At 41.7% G+C, this 19,952-nt stretch overlaps 1 protein-coding gene across 3 annotated transcripts in view; it reads left to right on the top strand.

Annotated features, from left to right (window-relative positions):
- Positions 1-19,952, top strand: part of lzts2a (leucine zipper, putative tumor suppressor 2a) — a 56,216-nt gene that overhangs the window by 26,817 nt on the left and 9,447 nt on the right. For all 3 annotated transcript variants that reach the window (XM_058056599.1, XM_058056582.1, XM_058056591.1), the window contains one exon: positions 18,364-18,981. In XM_058056599.1, coding sequence (XP_057912582.1) covers positions 18,397-18,981 — 585 coding nt within the window. In that variant the 5' untranslated portion in view covers positions 18,364-18,396. The remainder of the gene's footprint in view (positions 1-18,363; positions 18,982-19,952) is intronic.

Below are 19,952 nucleotides of genomic sequence, written 5' to 3'. Positions count from 1 at the left end.
CAACTTTTTAAGGTCGTTGAAAAGGACAGTTTGCACCTCACTGCAAAAATTAAATTGTATTCAAATTGTACAAATAAGTTAAGCTTTTTCACAGTCACAGAGAAGCAACCACAAATTTTCCGTCAAGCTGTACATTAAATAATAGCTCACATTAGTAGCTAAACTTTGCAAAATTGCTATCATTAGCTGACGTATGTGTGTGTGTTACATAGGCAAGGGCTGGTTACTGGTTTTGTATGAAAAAGGCGCTTTCAAAACCTCTAATATTGTTCACCATGACATTTCTACGATATGACATCCCGTCTATTTTTTGAGACCATTTTTTCAATAATTCTATCACATAATGAGAGTCGGGCTGCACGGCGATCGAGTGGTTAGCTCGCAGACCTCACCGCTAGGAGACCGGGGTTCAATTCCACCCTCAGCCATCTCTGTGTGGAGTTTGCATGTTCTCCCCGTGCATGGGTGGATTCTCTCCGGGTACTCCGGTTTTCTCCCACATTCCAAAAACATGCTAGGTTAATTGCCGACTCCAAATTTGTCCATAGGTATGAATGTGAGTGTGAATGGTTGTTTGTCTATATGTGCCCTGTGATTGGCTGGCGACCAGTCCAGGGTGTACCCTGCCTCTCGCCCGAAAAACAGCTGGGATAGGCTCCAGCACCCCCCGCGAGGAAAGTGGCCTGCTACAGTGAAATAATAACGTAACATTATAAAGAGTACTTGCGTATGTTGTGACCTCACGATCATATCGAGGCTAATGTTACGTATAGCATAGCTCATTCACTACAGGGTGCCAACTTTCAACTGTGCTCCAAGCACAATTGGCACCTTCTCGGCACCCGCTAACCAATGCAAACAGTAACAGGGACTAATGAATTGAAAACTGATAAGAAGAGTATTGTTTTGAGTGTTTTGTTTACATGGCAATGGTGTTGTAGCCCGAATACGCAAGCAATTCTGGCTGTCAAAGTAGAATCGTTGTTGTTGCTGTTGTCCAGCAAAGTGGTCTATGCCGCTTTGCAGTCCTGTAGAGTTTTCAACTAGCAAATATGGTAATGGTTTAATTTCATTTAAACATGCATCAGATTACAATTGAATGCATCACATAATCAGTTCACAGTTCCACGTGTCCAAAAGGAGTAGGAAGAAGCAAAGCTTATTAAATCCTACCCCTCCATCTGGTACTTTAACAATCAGTAACTGTTACATTTGTTCACTTCCTGCTTTCATAATATAATTTAATTTTTTTTTATTAATCAATTTATTTTGTCACGGATCAAACTACGAGGTGATATGACCATCCAATGACATAATGGGTACCTTAGTGATATATGTCAATATAGTGATATATATAGCACATCATGACTGGTTCAAGACTCTTCATCCTTGTATTTAGCAAACATCAACTGCTTGTATTGTTTCTTGAATTGGCTCATCGTTGTGCATTGTTTGAGGTCCTTACTCAATCCATTCCATAGTTTGATTCCACATACTGAAATGCTATGTTTTTTTAACGTAGTCCTAGTATATAAGTGTTTCAAATGTAGTTCTTCCATGAGATCATATTTCTCCTCTCTTGTAGAGAAGTATTGGATGACATTTTTAGGAAATTGGTTATTTTTAGCCTTATGCATTATTTTAGCTGTTTTGAAATATGCTCACAGAGCAAGTGTAATTAAAAGACACTGTAGTGTGCGTGAATGTGCATACATTTCCTTACAATGTGGCATAGCCATCTACCGGCCATTTTAACAGGTCCATGTCAAAAGCCATTGTTTTGAGAGTGTTGTGTGTGTAAAACTCGTCAGAAACCAACAAAAAAGTTGTGAAGTCATAAAAATAATTTAATGGAAAGCTCTGACCAGGGTTGAAGAGTAGCCCAAAATTTTTCATGACATTTGCTGTCCCAAATATTCTTTGCAGACACTTTCTATTGTGGGTTGGTGGTTTGTTGTGTGCTTCACAGTCCATCGTGTTCACAATGAGTCCTCTACCATTGTTGTTGGATTTATGGCCATCCCTGACCTTGCCCGTAGAATTCACAGCCTGTCAGTTTATTTTAATGTATACATACTTTTTTTTCCATCCATGTGGAGAGATTGTTTAATTCATGTTTTCAAAAACAGAGTTGAGATGCAGATGCCAATCACAGTTATGGGACACAAGTCAACTTCAAAAGTCTGATTTGGGGGGGGGGGGCGGGGGGTTTACATAAATCTTTTATGCTGACGTCTTAAGTTGCCTCAAGTTGTCACAATGACAACTTTTGACGATAACTGTCCTACAAATTATCGTCCATGATCAATATTATTAACATTTTTTCCATGAATTATATATGGTATAACAATGAGAGTACACTATCACAAGCAATAAACTTTAATTTCTCAAGTGTATTTTACGTTGTAATTGGAATGTCAAGAGCTTTTAAATGGAATAAATTAAAAACAAACCATTGAAAATGAAATGGACTGTAGGTCTCTGAGAAAAATCCCACTTGCCAAAATCACCATCATAATCAAAACCAAAAAAATAGTCCCAAACTCCAATAAAAAGCACACACACCAATAAAAACAATAAATACAATGAAGTATGTAAAGGAAATGAACATTATCTAAACAAAGAACACCAGGTGAAGAAAAAAAGTGCAGACTATCCACAGGCGGTAGGAAAACGTGTAGCCACTTCATTTGGCGAGATTGCGAGCAAGGAACAGCGACATGTTGAGGTTGTGCGCTTCAAGGCAGGATCTTTCTGGAGTAGCAATGTTACCCGCCGTGCTAATCCTTCTCCCTGAGCTGCTGCTGGTTGCACTAGGAATTGCTGTTTGTGACATGAACACGTACCTTCTCCCAGGCAATTCCTACTGTCTGTCAAACTCTTCTAATACTTCCAAAATGTTGGCTTTTCAACCATAGGAAAGGTCGATTTCTTTTACAATGCACTGACTAGGCCTGTCACGATAAAGGATTATCCAACAATTAAAAAAAAAACAAGTTGGTAATTATGAGCCCCGGATAAATTGACATATGTGTATGTGTATTTTGATCCAGGACACATATAGACAAACAACCATTCACACTCACATTCATACCTATGGACAATTTGGAGTGGCCAATTAACCTAGCATGTTTTTGGAATGTGGGAAGAAACAGGAGTACCCGGAGATTACCCATGCATGCACGGGGTGGAATTGACCCTGACTCTGGTCTCCTAGTTGTGAGGTCTGCGCGCTAACCACTTGTCCACCGTGCAGCCCTATATTATAGTCATTCATTCATTCATTCATTATCTACCGCTTTTCCTCACGAGGGTCGTGGAGGTGCTGGATCCTATCCCAGCTGTCGGGGTACAGGCGGGGTACACCCTAGACTGGTTGGCCAGCCAATCACAGGGCACATATAGACAAACAACCATTCACACTCACATTTATAGCATGTTTTTGGAATGTGGGAAGAAACCGGAGTACCCGGAGATTACCCATGCATGCACGGGGTGGAATTGAACTCTGGTCTCCTAGTTGTGAGGTCTGCGCGCTAACCACTTGTCCACCGTGCAGCCCTATATTATATTTTGATTAAAATAATGGTTCATATTTCCAAACTCCACATTTGAAAGTGTAAGAGTGACACCTTTGTAGAATTAGCTTATTTATTTATGAGATGAATGTCAACATCGGCAAATGTAACTGTAGAGTGGTATCATGGAATCGTATTGTTTGTGCACTGTATCGACTTGTATTGAAAATATCTGGCTTTCTGATCATATGATAAGCTGTGTGTCTTGCATATTACATAATATGTGCAGGTTTATCAGTTGAAATGGGGAAGATGAGGCTTCTCAGTCCGGAACCCCTGCCTTTCGTACTTCTGGAGGGTATGTGGAGAGCAGCAGGGGTGGCGGTTGCTCGCAGCACTAATCTCTCCAAGCACTCCATAATGATTGGAGGCTGTTATTCAATCTGCGGACACACAACGAAGATAAGAGGGTGCACGAGTGACGCCGCAGATAGCTGGCTGTTAGACTGCCTTGCTATCGCACGACCAGCGCAACACAACACACATTTCAGCCAGAGATCTCCAAAGGTTGTGTTGTTGTGTTACTTCAGGGGTGAATCACTTTGTGTGTAATTACAAGAGCGCTTACGTGCCCCGTGCCACATATTGTAGAATGTCAGCAGATACGGTATGTTTATAGTCTGCGTTGCTTTACAGGCCGTGTACGCTTTCAAGTCTTTGTAGTAGTCACCGTGACGTGTTGACATTTCCTTTGAGCGAAGGCGGTAATTAAGTCGGAGGGCTCGCCGTTTCTCTTTGTAAACACGGCATCCATAAATGGGCAGGTGCCGAGATGCTGACGTAACGTTTTGAAATGGAAAAGGTGGCTTGACTCAGAAGGTGGGTTACCTCATTCCCTTTGAGCGAAACCAATGAGGTAAACGTGCGTTGCGGGTCACACGGAACACATGTTTCCCCCCCCTCCCACCTTGTCCCGCTGACTCGTATATGGACACAAGTGCAAAGTAATAATGCAGCACGGGCTATATAGGGTTTACTGTCCTCATCTCCACTTTTTCCAGAGCTCACGTTGAGCTCAACCTCAAGCCAGGTATTTATGTAAAGCCTAGCTGGGACCGCTGAGACCGAGAGATTAGAAGTCGACCCGACTTCTCTTCACTTTGCTGAATGAGACTTTTTCCAAGCCAGCCCCCACCCCACAACATCTTTCTCTCCACTTCCCAGCTACCAAACGCCAGCGCATATGCCGCTCCGCCGTATTTCCTTTAGATGAGTGTAAGTGAATTATACATCAAGACGAGCACAGTTGAGCTGAGGCGTTGCCGCTTACGCAATAGCGAGTCGTTTGCCTGACTTCATGTAGCGCCGCTGTGTTTAGCTGCAACGTCTCTGCTGAAATCTTGGAGGTTTCGATTTGAAGTGTTTGTCCTCAGCAGATTGTGGAGCCAAGAAGCAAGCAGAGGCTGGTTTGAGATAGTTTAAGCAAGTTAAAAAACCTTTAAAAGACATCTCTTCATAGATTATTTGTGCCAATCAGTGCATTAACAGTCTCCAAGCATAATGGTAATGGTTTAATTTCATTTGAACATGCATCAGATTACAATTGAATGCATCACATAATCAGTTCACAGTTCCACATGTCCAAAAGGAGTAGGAAGAAGCAAAGCTTATTAAATCCTACCCTTCCATCTGGTACTTTTACAATCAGTAACTGTTACATTTGTTCACTTCCTGCTTTCCTAATATAGTTTGTTTGTTTGTTTGTTTGTTTTTTGGCACGTACCGAAGTACGAGGTGAATTCAATCTTGCTAATGTTTTGGGACATGTTTTATATAGATATATATATTTTCTTTTTTAATAAAGATGGACTTATGAATAATGGTAATGGTTTTATTTCATTTGAACATGCATCAGATTACAATTGAATGCATCACATAATCAGTTCAGTTATTAAATCCTACCCCTCCATCTGGTACTTTTACAATCTGTACAGTTACATTTGTTCACTTCCTGCTTTCCGAATATAGTTTGTTGTTTTTTTTATTATTTTTTCTTTGTCACATACCGAAGTACGAGGTGATATGACCATACAATGACATATAATGGGTACCATAGTAAGTGTCAATATAGTGATATACGTATATATAGCATATCATGACGGGTTCATGACTATAATGTCCACACCTCCCCTCCCTGTCTGCAAAACTAAGTAAAAGTCAAGTTATATGTTAAATGTTCAGTTGTTCATTCGTCATTATTTTTGCATATTTTTTTTCATGTAAAACTGCAATTATTGTCAATAAAATGTGTTTTGTGTTTACATTTTTGGGTGTCTGAAATAAATTAATTGAATTTACAAACAGTATTTGAGTGTTCACAGCCTGTCTTGTAAGTCAAGCCTCAGAAATCTTGGAGTAATTTTTGACAAGGAAATGTCATTACAGCACCACTCAAAGCAGCTCACTCGGAATTGTTTCTTTCAGCTAAGAAAAATCTCGAAACTTCGAACAATGGTATCTAAAGGTGAGCTCGAGATGATAATCCATGCCTTTGTGTCTTCTCGTTTAGACTACTGTAATAGTTTGTTTTCTTGTCTAAACAAAAAAGAGTTGTCTCGTCTGCAACAGGTTCAAAATTCTGCTGCGCGGTTATTGACTCGATGCAACAGAAGGGCTCACATCAGGCCGATTCTGAAAGCTCTCCATTGGCTCCCTGTCTCATTCCGTGTGAATTTTAAAATCCTGGTGCTCACTTTTAGAGCCTTGCAAGGCCAGGCCCCTGTCTACATACGAGACTTGTTGCGTCCCTATACCCCCTCTCGGAGGCTGAGATCGTTAGATCAAAATTTACTCATGGTCCCTCGTAGTCGTTTTAGGACCCGAGGAGAACTATCTTTTCAGGTTGTTGCGCCGAGGCTCTGGAATGACCTTCCACCCTCCCTACGTTCGCTTGACTCTGTCGATGCATTTAAGAGTAACCTTAAAACTCACTTGTTTTTGCAGGCATACCCAGCTCAGTAGATTTAGGGTACTATGACCATCATATATTTATGTCTATTTTATTGTATACTGTTTTTATGTACTGTTTTATGTCTATTTTTATTGTACATTGTTTTATTGTATTTTTTTTTTATGTGTGTATTTTAACTCTGTGTTTTGCCTTTTGTGAAGCACTTTGTGACTTCTGTCTGAGAAAGGTGCTATATAAATAAAACTTACTTACTTACATTATTTTCTATGGGAAAACTTGCCTTGGTTAAAGTCTGTTTTGGTATAAGTCGGACCTTCTGCAATATTCAGATTTGAACACAACAGCAGTGCAATTCCAAGAAGATTTTTTTTAATACTGTATATCTCCAACTCACAAATACGTCCCTGGTCTTGCTTTAAACATCAGTTACAACAAAAAAAACACACACAGTGAAGCTAAAATGTGTAAAGCCGACTTCCTTCTTTACTGTCCCTCACATCTAAACAATCCATAGCGTGAGATAACAGCCCCTTTCTCTCAGCTTTATTCCCTCTGTTCAGCTGAAACAATGGACCTCTGCTGGGGGCCGCGGGGGGTGAAGGGAAGGAAGGGAAGTTGGGAGGGAAAAAGCTTCTCTGCAAGTTGGGACAAAGAAGTGAGAGAGAATGTAAATTTAAATCAAAGATCAGTGTGTCATCAAACATCTCAAGTGGTATCCTTGATTTTTGCAAACTTGGGGTGTTTCGAGATCGTGTGTTCGATTTCTCGTGGCCACTATAGGACATAATTACTTAATTAATCACACAATAAATGAAAATGTCATCATTTATGCCACACTCCAAATATTGCCACGTGCATGTGTGTCTGTTTTTCTCATCTCGGGCATAAAGAGGCGTCACTCTTACCCCTTTTCCACTGTAGCAAACTTTGGAGTCGGTGCTGGATTCAATTTGTGGCCTGGTGGACTCCGAAACCAGTTTCATTTTCCCTTGTCCTGGCGAGCCGTGTCACTACGCCACATAGCTTACGCTGCCGATCAGCAAATAACAGGAGATTTTAAGTGTTGACAAAAATGCAGATTTCATGTTGCAGGCTTCGAGTTTGGGGGGGCTTGTAGCGAGGGGAGGATGATCCATCTCATCACCATTGTTTTCTGATAAAAACATACTAAACATAAGCCACGTTTACATGGACCCAAATATTCCAATTCCATTCGGGTTATTTGCTCAAACAGAAAGAATGTAACCTTTGTATACATCTCATTCCGAAAGAAAAGTGCCAATCCGAATGAATATATAATCGGATTCACAGGGGTGGAATAGTCCTTTCCCCAATCCGATTGAGGTATCTTGTACCCGCTCAAACGGAAAGTTGTCAGACTGCGTTCTTCTTCGTGGTGTTTTTCTTCTTCTGTTGTTTATTGGCGGTTGGCAAGCAGCTTTCGTGTGCATTAGCGCCTTCTGTGGAACAGAATCTAAACCCTTCTATCTGCCATTCACAAGTCCAGTTTTATTAAAAAAGAAAATATATATATCTATATAAAACATGTGCCGAGCTTAATTATAAAATATTAGCAAGATTGAACTTTATCTTTTCCTGTTCCCGGGTGCGTTCTTTCAGCGAATGCTGAGATATGACGTAACACGCAGCTCCAGACGTGGACAAAAATGGAGGCGAGCAATCGACACTGGACTGCTGCGGAAAGTTTGTTTTTGATTCAAACAAAATTTCAAGACTGGACGAAGGAAAAACTGGCAATACGGAGTTATTCCAACAAGTGAAAGAAAAACTGGAGGAAGTCGGTATCACGTGATGTTGGTGTTTACGTTTTACTGCGCATGCCCCATTGACTATTCTGGTTGATTATAGCGGCGCATGTAGACACGTGATTGGAATATTCCTTTCCATGTATACCATTGCTTTCGGAAAGGTCATTCGGAAAGATTCCATTCGGAAAGAAAGAATGACCTCATGTAAACGTAGCTATAATTGCACGATACATGCTACTTGTTACATGTTACTTTTGTCACTATCGGTTTACGATGTTAGCAAAATGACACCATTTTCACCACATACAGAAGAATGAACAGGCAGCAGCGTGGAGTAATGCAACGGAAAAGAGAAAAAAGTGAGATTTTTTTGTGAGGAGCCATTTTGTCATGTGTTACTCTTTTGAATGCATATTTTGAGTAACCTCGGAAACAAACCAGAACTACGCTTTTCACCACCGAAATCCGACTAGCTGACTGGACCAAGTGCGGGATAAATCACTTTTTCCCTTCAGCATAGTAGAAATGAAATTTGTAGATTTTTTTTTCATTATACTTTTCATCACGACCCGATTTTGTGTATCGTCTCGCCTCCCTGAATCGCCTCCAAAGACAAGTCCATTGCATCTTCAGACAAAACAGTCTTGGTATTCCCCCTGTCTGCCAGCCTGCCTGACCACTGCCGTAGTCGCTGTCAACGGCTGGAAAAACTCATGGAAAAACACAACGTTTCCAAGGAGATTAGGAATTTAAGCCGTCTTCCCACTTTTAACATAGAACTTACTCCCCTCTCCCTTTCTCTTTCCACCTGCACCCCCTTACTGGAAAGTGCATCGGTCCAAATGAGCGCTTTGTAAATCAGGACTGCCATTAAAACTGGAGCAAGTCAGTCAGTTGTTAACAATGAAATTAGTCATGTAGTGTTTTGATAAGCAGTTTGAGTGATTTCCAAGCTAAATATTACCTTAACCTTTTTTAAACTCAAGCAGATTTTATTCATTGTTCAACTTTTTCTCGGCTTGCCAAACACAAATACAAACACTGACTTTGTACACTTCCTTTTTTATGATCAGATTTAAAGGAACAGACGAATGACCCATTTAGACTTTTGGTTTGCAAGTACATGATGTAATCAGTAGGGGCACAACAATTCCTACAGTATATCTGAATTGAGCTGTTCGATACGGTGGTTTGGTTCGATAGCAATATGAATCAGACTATACTGCAACTCAGTCAGCTGACATCAAAGTCACCTCTTGATTCGCTGTTGGTGGTGAAGGTGAAATCGCTACAGACGGAAGCAATCAGCACTTCCTGTTGTGGTGTCTCAAGCAGCATGCAAAATTGCATTTTTCATCTTTATTAGCCCAATAAGTTGTACAATCATCCCTCGTTTATATCGGTGAATTGGTTCCCGATAAATGAATTTCTGCGATATAGCACTCGATCCCTGTGATTGGCTGGCGACCAGTCCAGAGTGTTACCCCGCCTCTCGCCCGAAGACGCGACCCTCGTGAGGTTAAGCGGTAGAAAATGAATAGCACTCAATATGGAATGGAATATTTTTTGCAGTTAGAGCATAGAAAACCTGCTTGTCTTTCTAAATGAGTTAACATTATTAGAGCCCTGTAGATATGAAGTAGCACCCCTATAGTCACTTTTGCACTCCCATTCATCGTTTACATCATATTAACTCATTCACTCCCAAAGACATATTTCTACGTCTTTTATGTTTTTTTTGCGTTATGGGCACACAGAGGTGATGGTGCAACTTCACAAAAGAAAAGTGCCTTATTGGTGCAGTTTTAAGCCAAAAAAAAAAACGGGCACAAGGTGGCAGAAGTGCATTTTATAAGAGCTCTGCATGCATCTTTTCCATTGAAATACATGCTCCGCAACAAAAAAGGAAAAGACATCTCGGCATGTTGCGCCAAGGTGGTTATATGCATTGAAGGGTAAATTTTGGACACTATGTGTGGGAGGAGGGATGCACGGTGATAGAGTGGTTAGCGCGCAGACCTCACAGCTAGGAGACTAGGGTTCAATTCTAATCTTTGTTCTCCCTGTGCATGCGTGGGTTTTCTGCGGGTACTCCGGTTTCCTCCCACATTCCAAAAACATGCTAGGTTAAATGGCGACTCCAAATTGTCCATAGGTATGAATGTGAGTGTGAATGGTTGTTTGTCTATGTCTATGTGCTATGTGCTCTGTGATTGGCTGGCCACCAGTCCAGGGTGTACACCGCCTCTCGCCCGAAGACAGCTGGGATAGGCTCCAGCACCTCCGCGACCCTCGTGAGGAAAAGCGGTAGAAAATGAATGAATTAATTAATGTCTGGGAGGATAATAAAGTAATTAATTCATCACAATAATTGCAAATTAACTTAATTAACTACGTTTGCTGGCCTCAATCTCATTGCCATGTCTTCCTCATTTGCCGAATGTGAACTTAATTGGTTTTAGCACCTTGTTCCTTGGAACAACGGCATGAACGGAGTGAGCCCTTCTGTCAGTAATACAGTATATACAGTATATATATATATATATATATAGTAATACAATCAACATGTACTATTTACTCTAATCTTTTCTCACGGTCTCGTCACACATGAACTACTGTACTTCTGTCCTTCAAAATGACCAATGACCTTGTCAAGTTCTCACAGAAGTATTTCTCCCATTATCTCCTTTCTACCCGTGCATGAACAATGTGGGCCTCCGCTTCCATGGCAACCTTGCAAACACAGGGGAGATAAGTACAGAAGCAGCAACAAGTTGGGAGGGCTTAAAAAAAAAAAAAAAAAGAAAAAAAAAAAAGTGTGTCTGTTGCCAATTACTACCGGTAAAGTCTCTTTAGAAACTTTATTCCTCTGTTTCAACGCACAGAGGCTGCTTAATCAAGACCTAGCAAAGCCTCACCGCTTGGACGCTTGATCTCTCACAGCTTTTGTTCAAAGTTGCAATCAAGCATGTTCCTTTGCCAAAGTGGACAAAAAGAGCTTTGGCACCCATAGCGGTGTTTTTTTGCAATTCCAAACTCGGCTCGGAGCGAGAGGCCATGTGGGGGGGGAGGGGGGGTGACAGTGAACAGCCTCTCAGACAAGACAGTCACTCTGTTGGAATAACGGAACAATATAAGCTCGAGTCTTGTGGCGTTACTTGAAAAGACTACGCTTGTTGATGGCGGCTTCATTGCGAGTACGCGACGGCAAACAAATGCAAGCGTGATGAGGCGGGGAGTGATTGATTGGCTCGCTGAGGTATTTTCTGTAGTGACGGGCCTTTTGCCGGCACTAGTGGATCTTTTCTTTTGTTTGTGTGATTCACCCACTAGCCTGTTGACTTGTTCTCACGATTGATGGCCACCACCCAGGCTGTAAAAAGTGGACTGTTTCCTCCAAGTCCCAATACCCAACTCAACTTCTTGCTGCGTTTTTTTCAGTACCATCCTTAATTACTCTGATGTCTACCCGAAGCGCTCCTATCAAAGACGAAACATTATTCACATTCCAAGAATGCTTCTTAATATGGCTCCCAACACCGTTATTCATATGGGGCCATCTTTGATCTGACAATATTACACTTTCCACCTGTCGCTCTCCTCTGCATGCTGTTTTTGCCCACAGTTGGTCATGCCACCAGAAGCAGATTGAAAATCCCACTGGTCTGGACGAGCATGAAGCGCTGTGTTTGGGAGCTTTCTTTTATTGCACGGAATTAATCACCGCTCCAGCAACTGACAAACGCAAGAGGTATCTTTTTTAAAAGATGAATCGATTTTTGGCACGGTACAAGCTAATCTGACTGGTGTTGTTCCAGTGCTGGGGTGTACATCATCGCAGCGTGACACCGTGTGACCCGCCAATGAATACACAAAGAGGGGTGCTACACAGTACACAAAGGACAACAATGGAGGAGAGCCGGCATTTTGGCATGGCTGTTTATCATAAGACCATTCAAACGTTGGATAACACATTTGTTATTTTGCTACCCTAAATACAAAATATGTGCCGCAATGAACCAGGGCTGCAGCTATCAAATATTTTAGTAATCGGAGTAATATGTAAAAAAAAACTATTTTTGCCTGTGAAAAGAGGAAAAAATTAATTCACTATAAAAAAAAAATAAAACATTTGGCAAGTAATGAAGGAGCAATTGGTTGAATATTTCGATAATCAAGTGTTTTATGTCTTAAGTGGACATAGTACATCGTGTAGGTGGTGGTTATGTTTATATACTATATATACTATGTGTCTTAAATGGACATAGTACATAGTGTAGGTGGTGGTTATGTTTATATACTATATTTCTTAAATGGACATAGTACATAGTGTAGGTGGTGGTTATTTTTAGGGCTATGTATATACTACGTATATGTCTTAAATGGACATAGTACATAGTGTAGGTGGTGGTTATGTTTATATACTATATTTCTTAAATGGACGTAGTACATAGTGTAGGTGGTGGTTATTTTTAGGGCTATATATATACTACGTATATGTCTTAAATGGACATAGTACATAGTGTAGGTGGTGCTTATGTTTATATACTATATATACTATGTGTCTTAAATGGACATAGTACATAGTGTAGGTGGTGGTTATGTTTATATACTATATTTCTTAAATGGACGTAGTACATAGTGTAGGTGGTGGTTATTTTTAGGGCTATATATATACTACGTATATGTCTTAAATGGACATAGTACATAGTGTAGGTGGTGCTTATGTTTATATACTATATATACTATGTGTCTTAAATGGACATAGTACATAGTGTAGGTGGTGGTTATTTTTAGGGCTATATATATACTACAGTAAACCTCGGATATATCGGATTCAATTGTTCCCACTGGTTTTGTCCGATATAAGCGAAATCCGTTATATGCGTATACCGGAAAATGTCCGTTTTACGCATATATCGGATTTATATCCGGTATATGCGTAAATCGGATTTTATCCGTTATAAAAAGGCACTTCCTTGACTATGTTTCCAATGTACCTGGACGTGCAGGCAACGCTGCAAACGCTGCAAATGACGTCGTATAGCGGCCTGTCACGATTCGGCGAATCGGAGCGCCACGATGCGGCCATCCGATATATGCGAGGGAAATTTAATGGAAATGCATTGGAACGGGACTGGAGATTTAGTCCGAAATGGGCGAAATCCGTTATAAAAAATCTGATATATGCAATGAATTTTTATTGGAAATGCATTACAGAAAAATCGGTTCTTTTTTACCTGTCCGTTGTGAGCGAATTTCCGATATATCCGAGTCCGATATATCCGAGTTTTACTGTATATGTCTTAAATGGACATAGTACATAGTGTAGGTGGTGGTTATGTTTAGGGCTGTATATATATACTATATGACTTAAATGGACATAGTACATAGTGTAGGTGGTGGTTATGTTTATATACTATATATACTATATGTTTTAAATAAACATAGTACATAGTGTAGTTGGTGGTCATGTTTAGGGCTATATATATACTATATGACTTAAATGGACATAGTGCATAGTGTAGGTGGTGGTTATGTTTAGGGCTATATATATATATTATATATGCAATCTGACTGCACATAGAAGAAAGAGTTGTTGAGAGAGTAAACACGGCGCCCTTGCGTCCGGCTTCTGACCTCCATGGCACCAGCCGTGCTTCTGACAAAGTGTGTCCGACAATGAGTGCTCCTCCTCGGGCAGGCGAGGTTGGAGGCCCACATGTCCGTCTTCTCCTGAGCTCCGTAAGGCCTACACCCAGTGTAGTTCACAGTAGCCAGCAAGTAGTGTGTAGAATAAATTAAAAAAGACATTTTGACAGGAAGCACAAATCCAAGGAAATACAGCTGGAAGAGGTGCAGATTCTGGAAGATCTAGAAAGTTTTTTTTTCTCATGTCGCGATTTATCTGATTCATATATGGCTAAATTAAAAAAAAAAGTCTTACCATCTGTGCCTTTGTATCAGAAAGTAACAGATGTGTGGAAGACAAATCTTAGCAGTGAGGACCGTGTGTTGATGTCTTTCTTCACAATGGATTCCCACCATAAGGCGTCTGCGTACTCGCCAAGAATTCACCAAACAGGATTAGTCATTAGTGCCTCTGTGGAGTTTCTCTTCAGACAACCAGGTACTGGAATTCCTTTCAACCTCATCCTCCGTCCCTTGCTCCATCATGACCCCAACCTAGCCCACCTTTGTCTCCAGGTCCCTGAAACCTTCATCTTTTTCTTCCGCCGTCCCCGCAGAGCCCCCGGAACAAACCCCAGCTTTGAGGTTGCATGTGATTGCGAGAGGTAGTGTGTCGCGGCGGAATAATGTGCTTCCCTTCTTGGGGGGAATAAGCTGGCGGACAGTTTTATAAAAATGGGATTATTTCCCCCCAGTCTCCCTAGAGTGCTACCTGGGAAGCTCTTTACTCTCTGTCGCCATCCTGGGCCGGTTGGTGAAGTCAGAACTCCGAGGGGGTTGAACTCTCATCACACTTTCACTCCCTGTCTAAGCCAGCCTCGGCGCCATTCAGCATCATTTAATCGTTTTAGAGTGTGAGCATGCGGTGTTAAGTGCCCCCGGGTTGACCCCCGTCGCTGACTGCGACAGTGTTGGAGTTTATTTTGGAACATCGAATCAAATGTTTTGCAGAGAGAGAGAGAGAGAAACATCCTATGAAAAACCATCAGGAACGTTTGAGGCTCTTGAGATTTGTTTTTCTATTTTTAGAATCAATGACAATGTTGTTTTTCCTTTCTGTTTTGTTGTGCTGATAGCAGAGGAAATGTAACGGGGGGGGGAGTTTGACTCTCAGAGTATCAAGAAGACTTTAATCACTTGGACCAGTGAGCAACATCAGAGGGAGTAGTTAGCTTTTGAGATTTATCACCCGAGTGGTCGGAACAAAACCAGACCCTTGGAGGTCATAGTGGTGGGAGGGGTCACGGGGGGGAGTCACACTTGACGTCCTCAAGGGATTGTTAATTCTGTTATCCCTGCCCGAGACTCTTTGTCGGGGCCGGGAAAGACGAGGAACGAAATAGTGGTTGGCATAAAAAGTAACAGGAGGTCATGAAGCGGGATTGTTTTGGCTCTGGGAAGTGATCACATCACAAACACGTCCTTAATCGTTGTGGATCACGTGCCGTCACGAAACTTGCCTCCTCTTCTCCTCCCAAACATGAAAGAAAATGAAAGACGCAGTTGGTTGATCATCGATGAATAATAGCTGGATAGCGTGACTTCCATGCAGTCGCCCACCTTCCTCTTATTATAGTCCATGTTGGCTTCAATTGGAAAACAACAAAGGAACGTTTTTTTTCAATGTCTGCATCCAGTGCATAGAGAGTTCAAGATGTAAATAGCGGGTGAAGTTTGACTTTTCCAACTCTCTGGAAGGCACAGATCGGGGAAGAGTGAAAAATGCACTTTAAAAATGCAATGAATCTCACCAAATGTGTTAGGCTTGAAGAGCTAAAACACGTGTTTGTTGGGCTTTTGGATGAATACATTGGAAACTGAACTGAGGGTCACGGGGGTGCTGGAGCCTATCCCAGCTGTCTTTGGGCGAGAGGCGGGGTACACCCTGGACTGGTCACCAGCCAATCACAGGGCACATATAGACAAACAACCATTCACACTCACATTCATACCTATGGACAATTTGGAGTCGCTAATTAACCTAGCATGTTTTTGGAATGCGGGAGGAAACCGGAGTACCCGCGGAAAACCCATGCATGCACAGGGAGAACATGCAAAAACTCCACACAGAGTTGGCTGAGGGTGGGATTGAACTCGGGTCTCCTAGCTGTGAGGTCTGCGCGTTAACCACTAGACCGCCGTGCAGCCCGTCTCAATGTAAACCATGGTATAAAACAGTCATTCATTTTCTACCGCTTTTTCTGTCTTCGGGCGAGAGGCGGGGTACACCCTGGACTGGTGGCCAGGCAATCACAGGGGCACATATAGACAAACACTCACACTCACACTCACATTCATACCTATGGACAGTTTGGAGTCGCCAGTTAACCTAGCATGTTTTTGGAATGTGGGAGGAAATCGGAGTACCGCTTCCTTGTTCGTCCTATGTGTGGGTGATGGAAGCGATTATTCGAAATGTGGAAAAATGTGTCTTAAAAATAGGAGTTCAATTCCACCCTCGGCCATCTCTGTGTGGAGTTTGCATGTTCTCCTCGTGCATGCGTGGGTTTTCTCCGGGTACTCTCCTGTTTTACTTTTCTCGCATCTTTGTTTACACACTTTGCATAGCTGTCACTGTCAGCTAGCTAGCTAGCAAACCGAGCGTTTCTTTCAATCCATATGAGAAAAAGCACTCCTCTTTGGTAGGAATGACATCCTGTATGGTGAGCTTGTACGTATCACCTGACGGATGATGCTCCATGATTCCATGATGGTGTTGGTCCTGGCAGACTGCATGCACTTATATCTGCTGTGGATTATTCCCTTCGGCCAGACGGATTTAGGCTTTGGCACGACAGACTGAGGATGTGTCCCACCACCCCCCACCGTTTCTCTCTGTTCACCCGGTCAGCCATCACTGATGTGCAAACAGAAGGACTTTAATCTGCTGCCAAACTTGCAATGGAAATCTCATACAAGTTAGCATCGTTTTATGGCCATATTTGATTGGTGCGTGAACATTATGATCGGTGATGAGATTTCAGATGCCCGGCTGACCAGGTTCACGTGGGGATATTGTGGAAAATCATACAGCAGCTGGAGATGATCGTGACTCATTCGCTTGCCCTGTTTGTGTCGCCGCGAAAACTCGGACTTTTTTTCTCCTTCCTCATTAATAGAATTGGCAATTAGCAGCACGGAGTTAGCGTGTAATGGAAGCAGCCCTTTGCCAAACGCATGTAGCGGTAGAGCTTCAATCTGTTCAGAAATTGGTAACTTTGTTCCAAGGATTGGATTATATTCAAACAAAAATCATACTTCTCTACAAGAGAGGAGAAATATGATCTCAGGGAAGAACTAAATCTGAAACACTTATATGCTAGTACTTCGTTAAAAAGCCATAGCATTTCAGTATGTGGAATCAAACTATGGAATGGATTGAGTAAGGACCTCAAACAATGCACAAGGATGAGCCAATTCAAGAAACAATACAAGCAGTTGATGTTTGCTAAATACAAGGATGAAGAGTCTTGAACCAGTCATGATGTGCTATATATATCACTATATTGACACTTACTATGGTACCCATTATGTCATTGGATGGTCATATCACCTCGTACTTTGGTACATCACAAAAAAATTTAAATATAGAAATGTAATAAAAAATATATATATTTTTTAATTATTTAAAAAAACTTAAATTATATTAGGAAAGCAGGACGTTTTAAAATTTAAACATTTTAAAAATTTTAAATATAGAAATGTAATAAAATATTTTTTTTTATTTTTTTTATTATTTAAAAAAACTTAAATTATATTAGGAAAGCAGGAAGTGAACAAATGTAACAGTTACTGATTGTAAAAGTACCAGATGGAAGGGTAGGATTTAATAAGCTTTGCTTCTTCCTACTCCTTTTGGACATGTGGAACTGTGAACTGATTATGTGATGCATTCAATTGTAATCTGATGCATGTTCAAATGAAAAAAAAACATTACCATTACTATAGTTGGCTGTGTCTGTCAAGCAACGTCAAAACATTTCCATCAAATTTTCTTGGATTATTGTACCTTAGATTATTAGAGTATTAGAGTATTGAAGTGGTTAGTAGTAGTAGTTCTGAACTAAAAGAGATATCACAACAGTAAAATTTAGCCATAAATTAGCCACACAGCTGCATAAGATGCAGTATTAGCTTATAATTGCAGTAATTGGAATAATTTAGGATTACCTCTGCCAAGGCCAAACAGTAAAATGGAGGAGTGTTGTTTGCACTTTCCTCCCCTATTCCAAAAACATGTTAGCTTCATTGGCCACTCCAAATTGTCCATAGGTATGAAGAATATGGATTATTATTATGGATTAAGAATATGGTGGTTTTGCATTAGAGTTGATGTAATTGAATAGCAAATATTCTGTCTATGACATTGGATGACGGGTACATTTAATATGTTTTCTGTTCTGTCTTCATTCAGATTGCGTGGTGTGGCTAACGCCATCGGAGTGCCATGGCTCTCATTCAGGCTCTTCCTGTCACTGACCACCCTAATCCCGGTCTCGACGCCGAGCAGTGCCAGCCGCCATTATCTCACTCCCCCCCAGCGTCTTGCAGCACCACCACAACAATGGGTTCCGTAAGCAGTCTCATATCGGGCCGCACGTACCAAGAGAGACACTGCCGAGCGGCCAGCGAATTCACGGCGAAGGTTCGGCGCTCCACACCGGCTACCAGCTGCTTCCGGTTGCAGGATAATACTCTACGCAGCGGCAGCTCCTTGGAGCAACTTCTGGTCATCGGCAACCAGGCACAGATTCTACCTCCGCCACTGCCCACCAAGAAGCAGCCTCGGCCGGGAAACTCTACGGCGGCTGCTGGCAGCTTAACAACTTCTGGGGCTACAAGTGGAGGAGGGAATAAGAACCCAGGGTGTTCGAGCAGCGAGGCGCTGGTTGGAGACTGGAACGACAACCTGGTCGTGGCTGCTGTAAGCCCCTGCAGCGACTCAGAGGACCAAAGGGACAACAGGACTTTGAATGGGAACATTGGAGGACCTCCGCCAAAACTTATTCCAGTTTCTGGACAGTTAGAGAAGGCAAGTCCAGTAAATGATGCTTTAGTTTTACTTTCAAAAGCTTTAGGGCAATGAACGTTATTTCTTTACACACTGGGGTATGTATTTCATAAATTACACGTAAATGAAAATCGCAGTCATTGTCACTTCGGTCGTGGTCTGAATATTTACGCAAAAAAGTGAGAAATAACCCAGAAATATTCACGCTCAACAGTAGCCACGTATACATGGACCCAAATATTCCAATTCCATTCGGGTTATTCAGAAAGAATGTAACCTTGGTATACACCTCATTCCGAGAAGTGCCAATCTGAATGAATATATAATCGGATTCACAGGGGTGGAATATGTATAGATACCAGTAGTTCCCAACGTTTGTTTTTTTTACAGCGCACCCCTTTTGCGCACCAATATGTCAATATATAGAGGCGGGCAGAATAATCAAGTTTATTTTTGTTCATCATGTGGGTAATTGGGCTGCACGGTGGACGAGTGGTTAGCATGCAGACCTCACAGCTAGGAAACCGGGGTTCAATTCCACCCTCTGCCATCTCTGTGTGGAGTTTGCATGTTCTGCCCGTGCATGCGTGGGTTTTCTCCAGGCACTCCGGTTTCCTCCCACATTCCAAAAAAACATGCTAGGTTAATTAGCCACTCCAAATTGTCCATAGGTATGAATGTGAGTGTGAATGGTTGTTTGTCTATATGTGCCCTGTGATTGGCTGGCCACCAGTCCAGGGTGTACCCCGCCTCTCACCCCTGAAGACAGCTGGGATAGGCTCCAGCACCCCCTGCAACCCTCGTGAGGATAAGCGAAAGAAAATGAATGAATTCTCCTCCTATTTTGTGTGGAAGTGGTAACTTTTTGGCTTTTTATTTTGTCTTTTTCGTGAGGAAAAAGCGGTAGAAAATGAATGAATGAATGAATGAACCTAGCATGTTTTTGGAATGTGGGAAGAAACCGGAGTACCTGCAGAAAACCCATGCATACA

Source organism: Doryrhamphus excisus, chromosome 2 (assembly GCF_030265055.1).
Source record: "Doryrhamphus excisus isolate RoL2022-K1 chromosome 2, RoL_Dexc_1.0, whole genome shotgun sequence".
Taxonomy (NCBI): domain Eukaryota; kingdom Metazoa; phylum Chordata; class Actinopteri; order Syngnathiformes; family Syngnathidae; genus Doryrhamphus; species Doryrhamphus excisus.
This window is presented reverse-complemented; position numbering and strand designations above follow the sequence as displayed.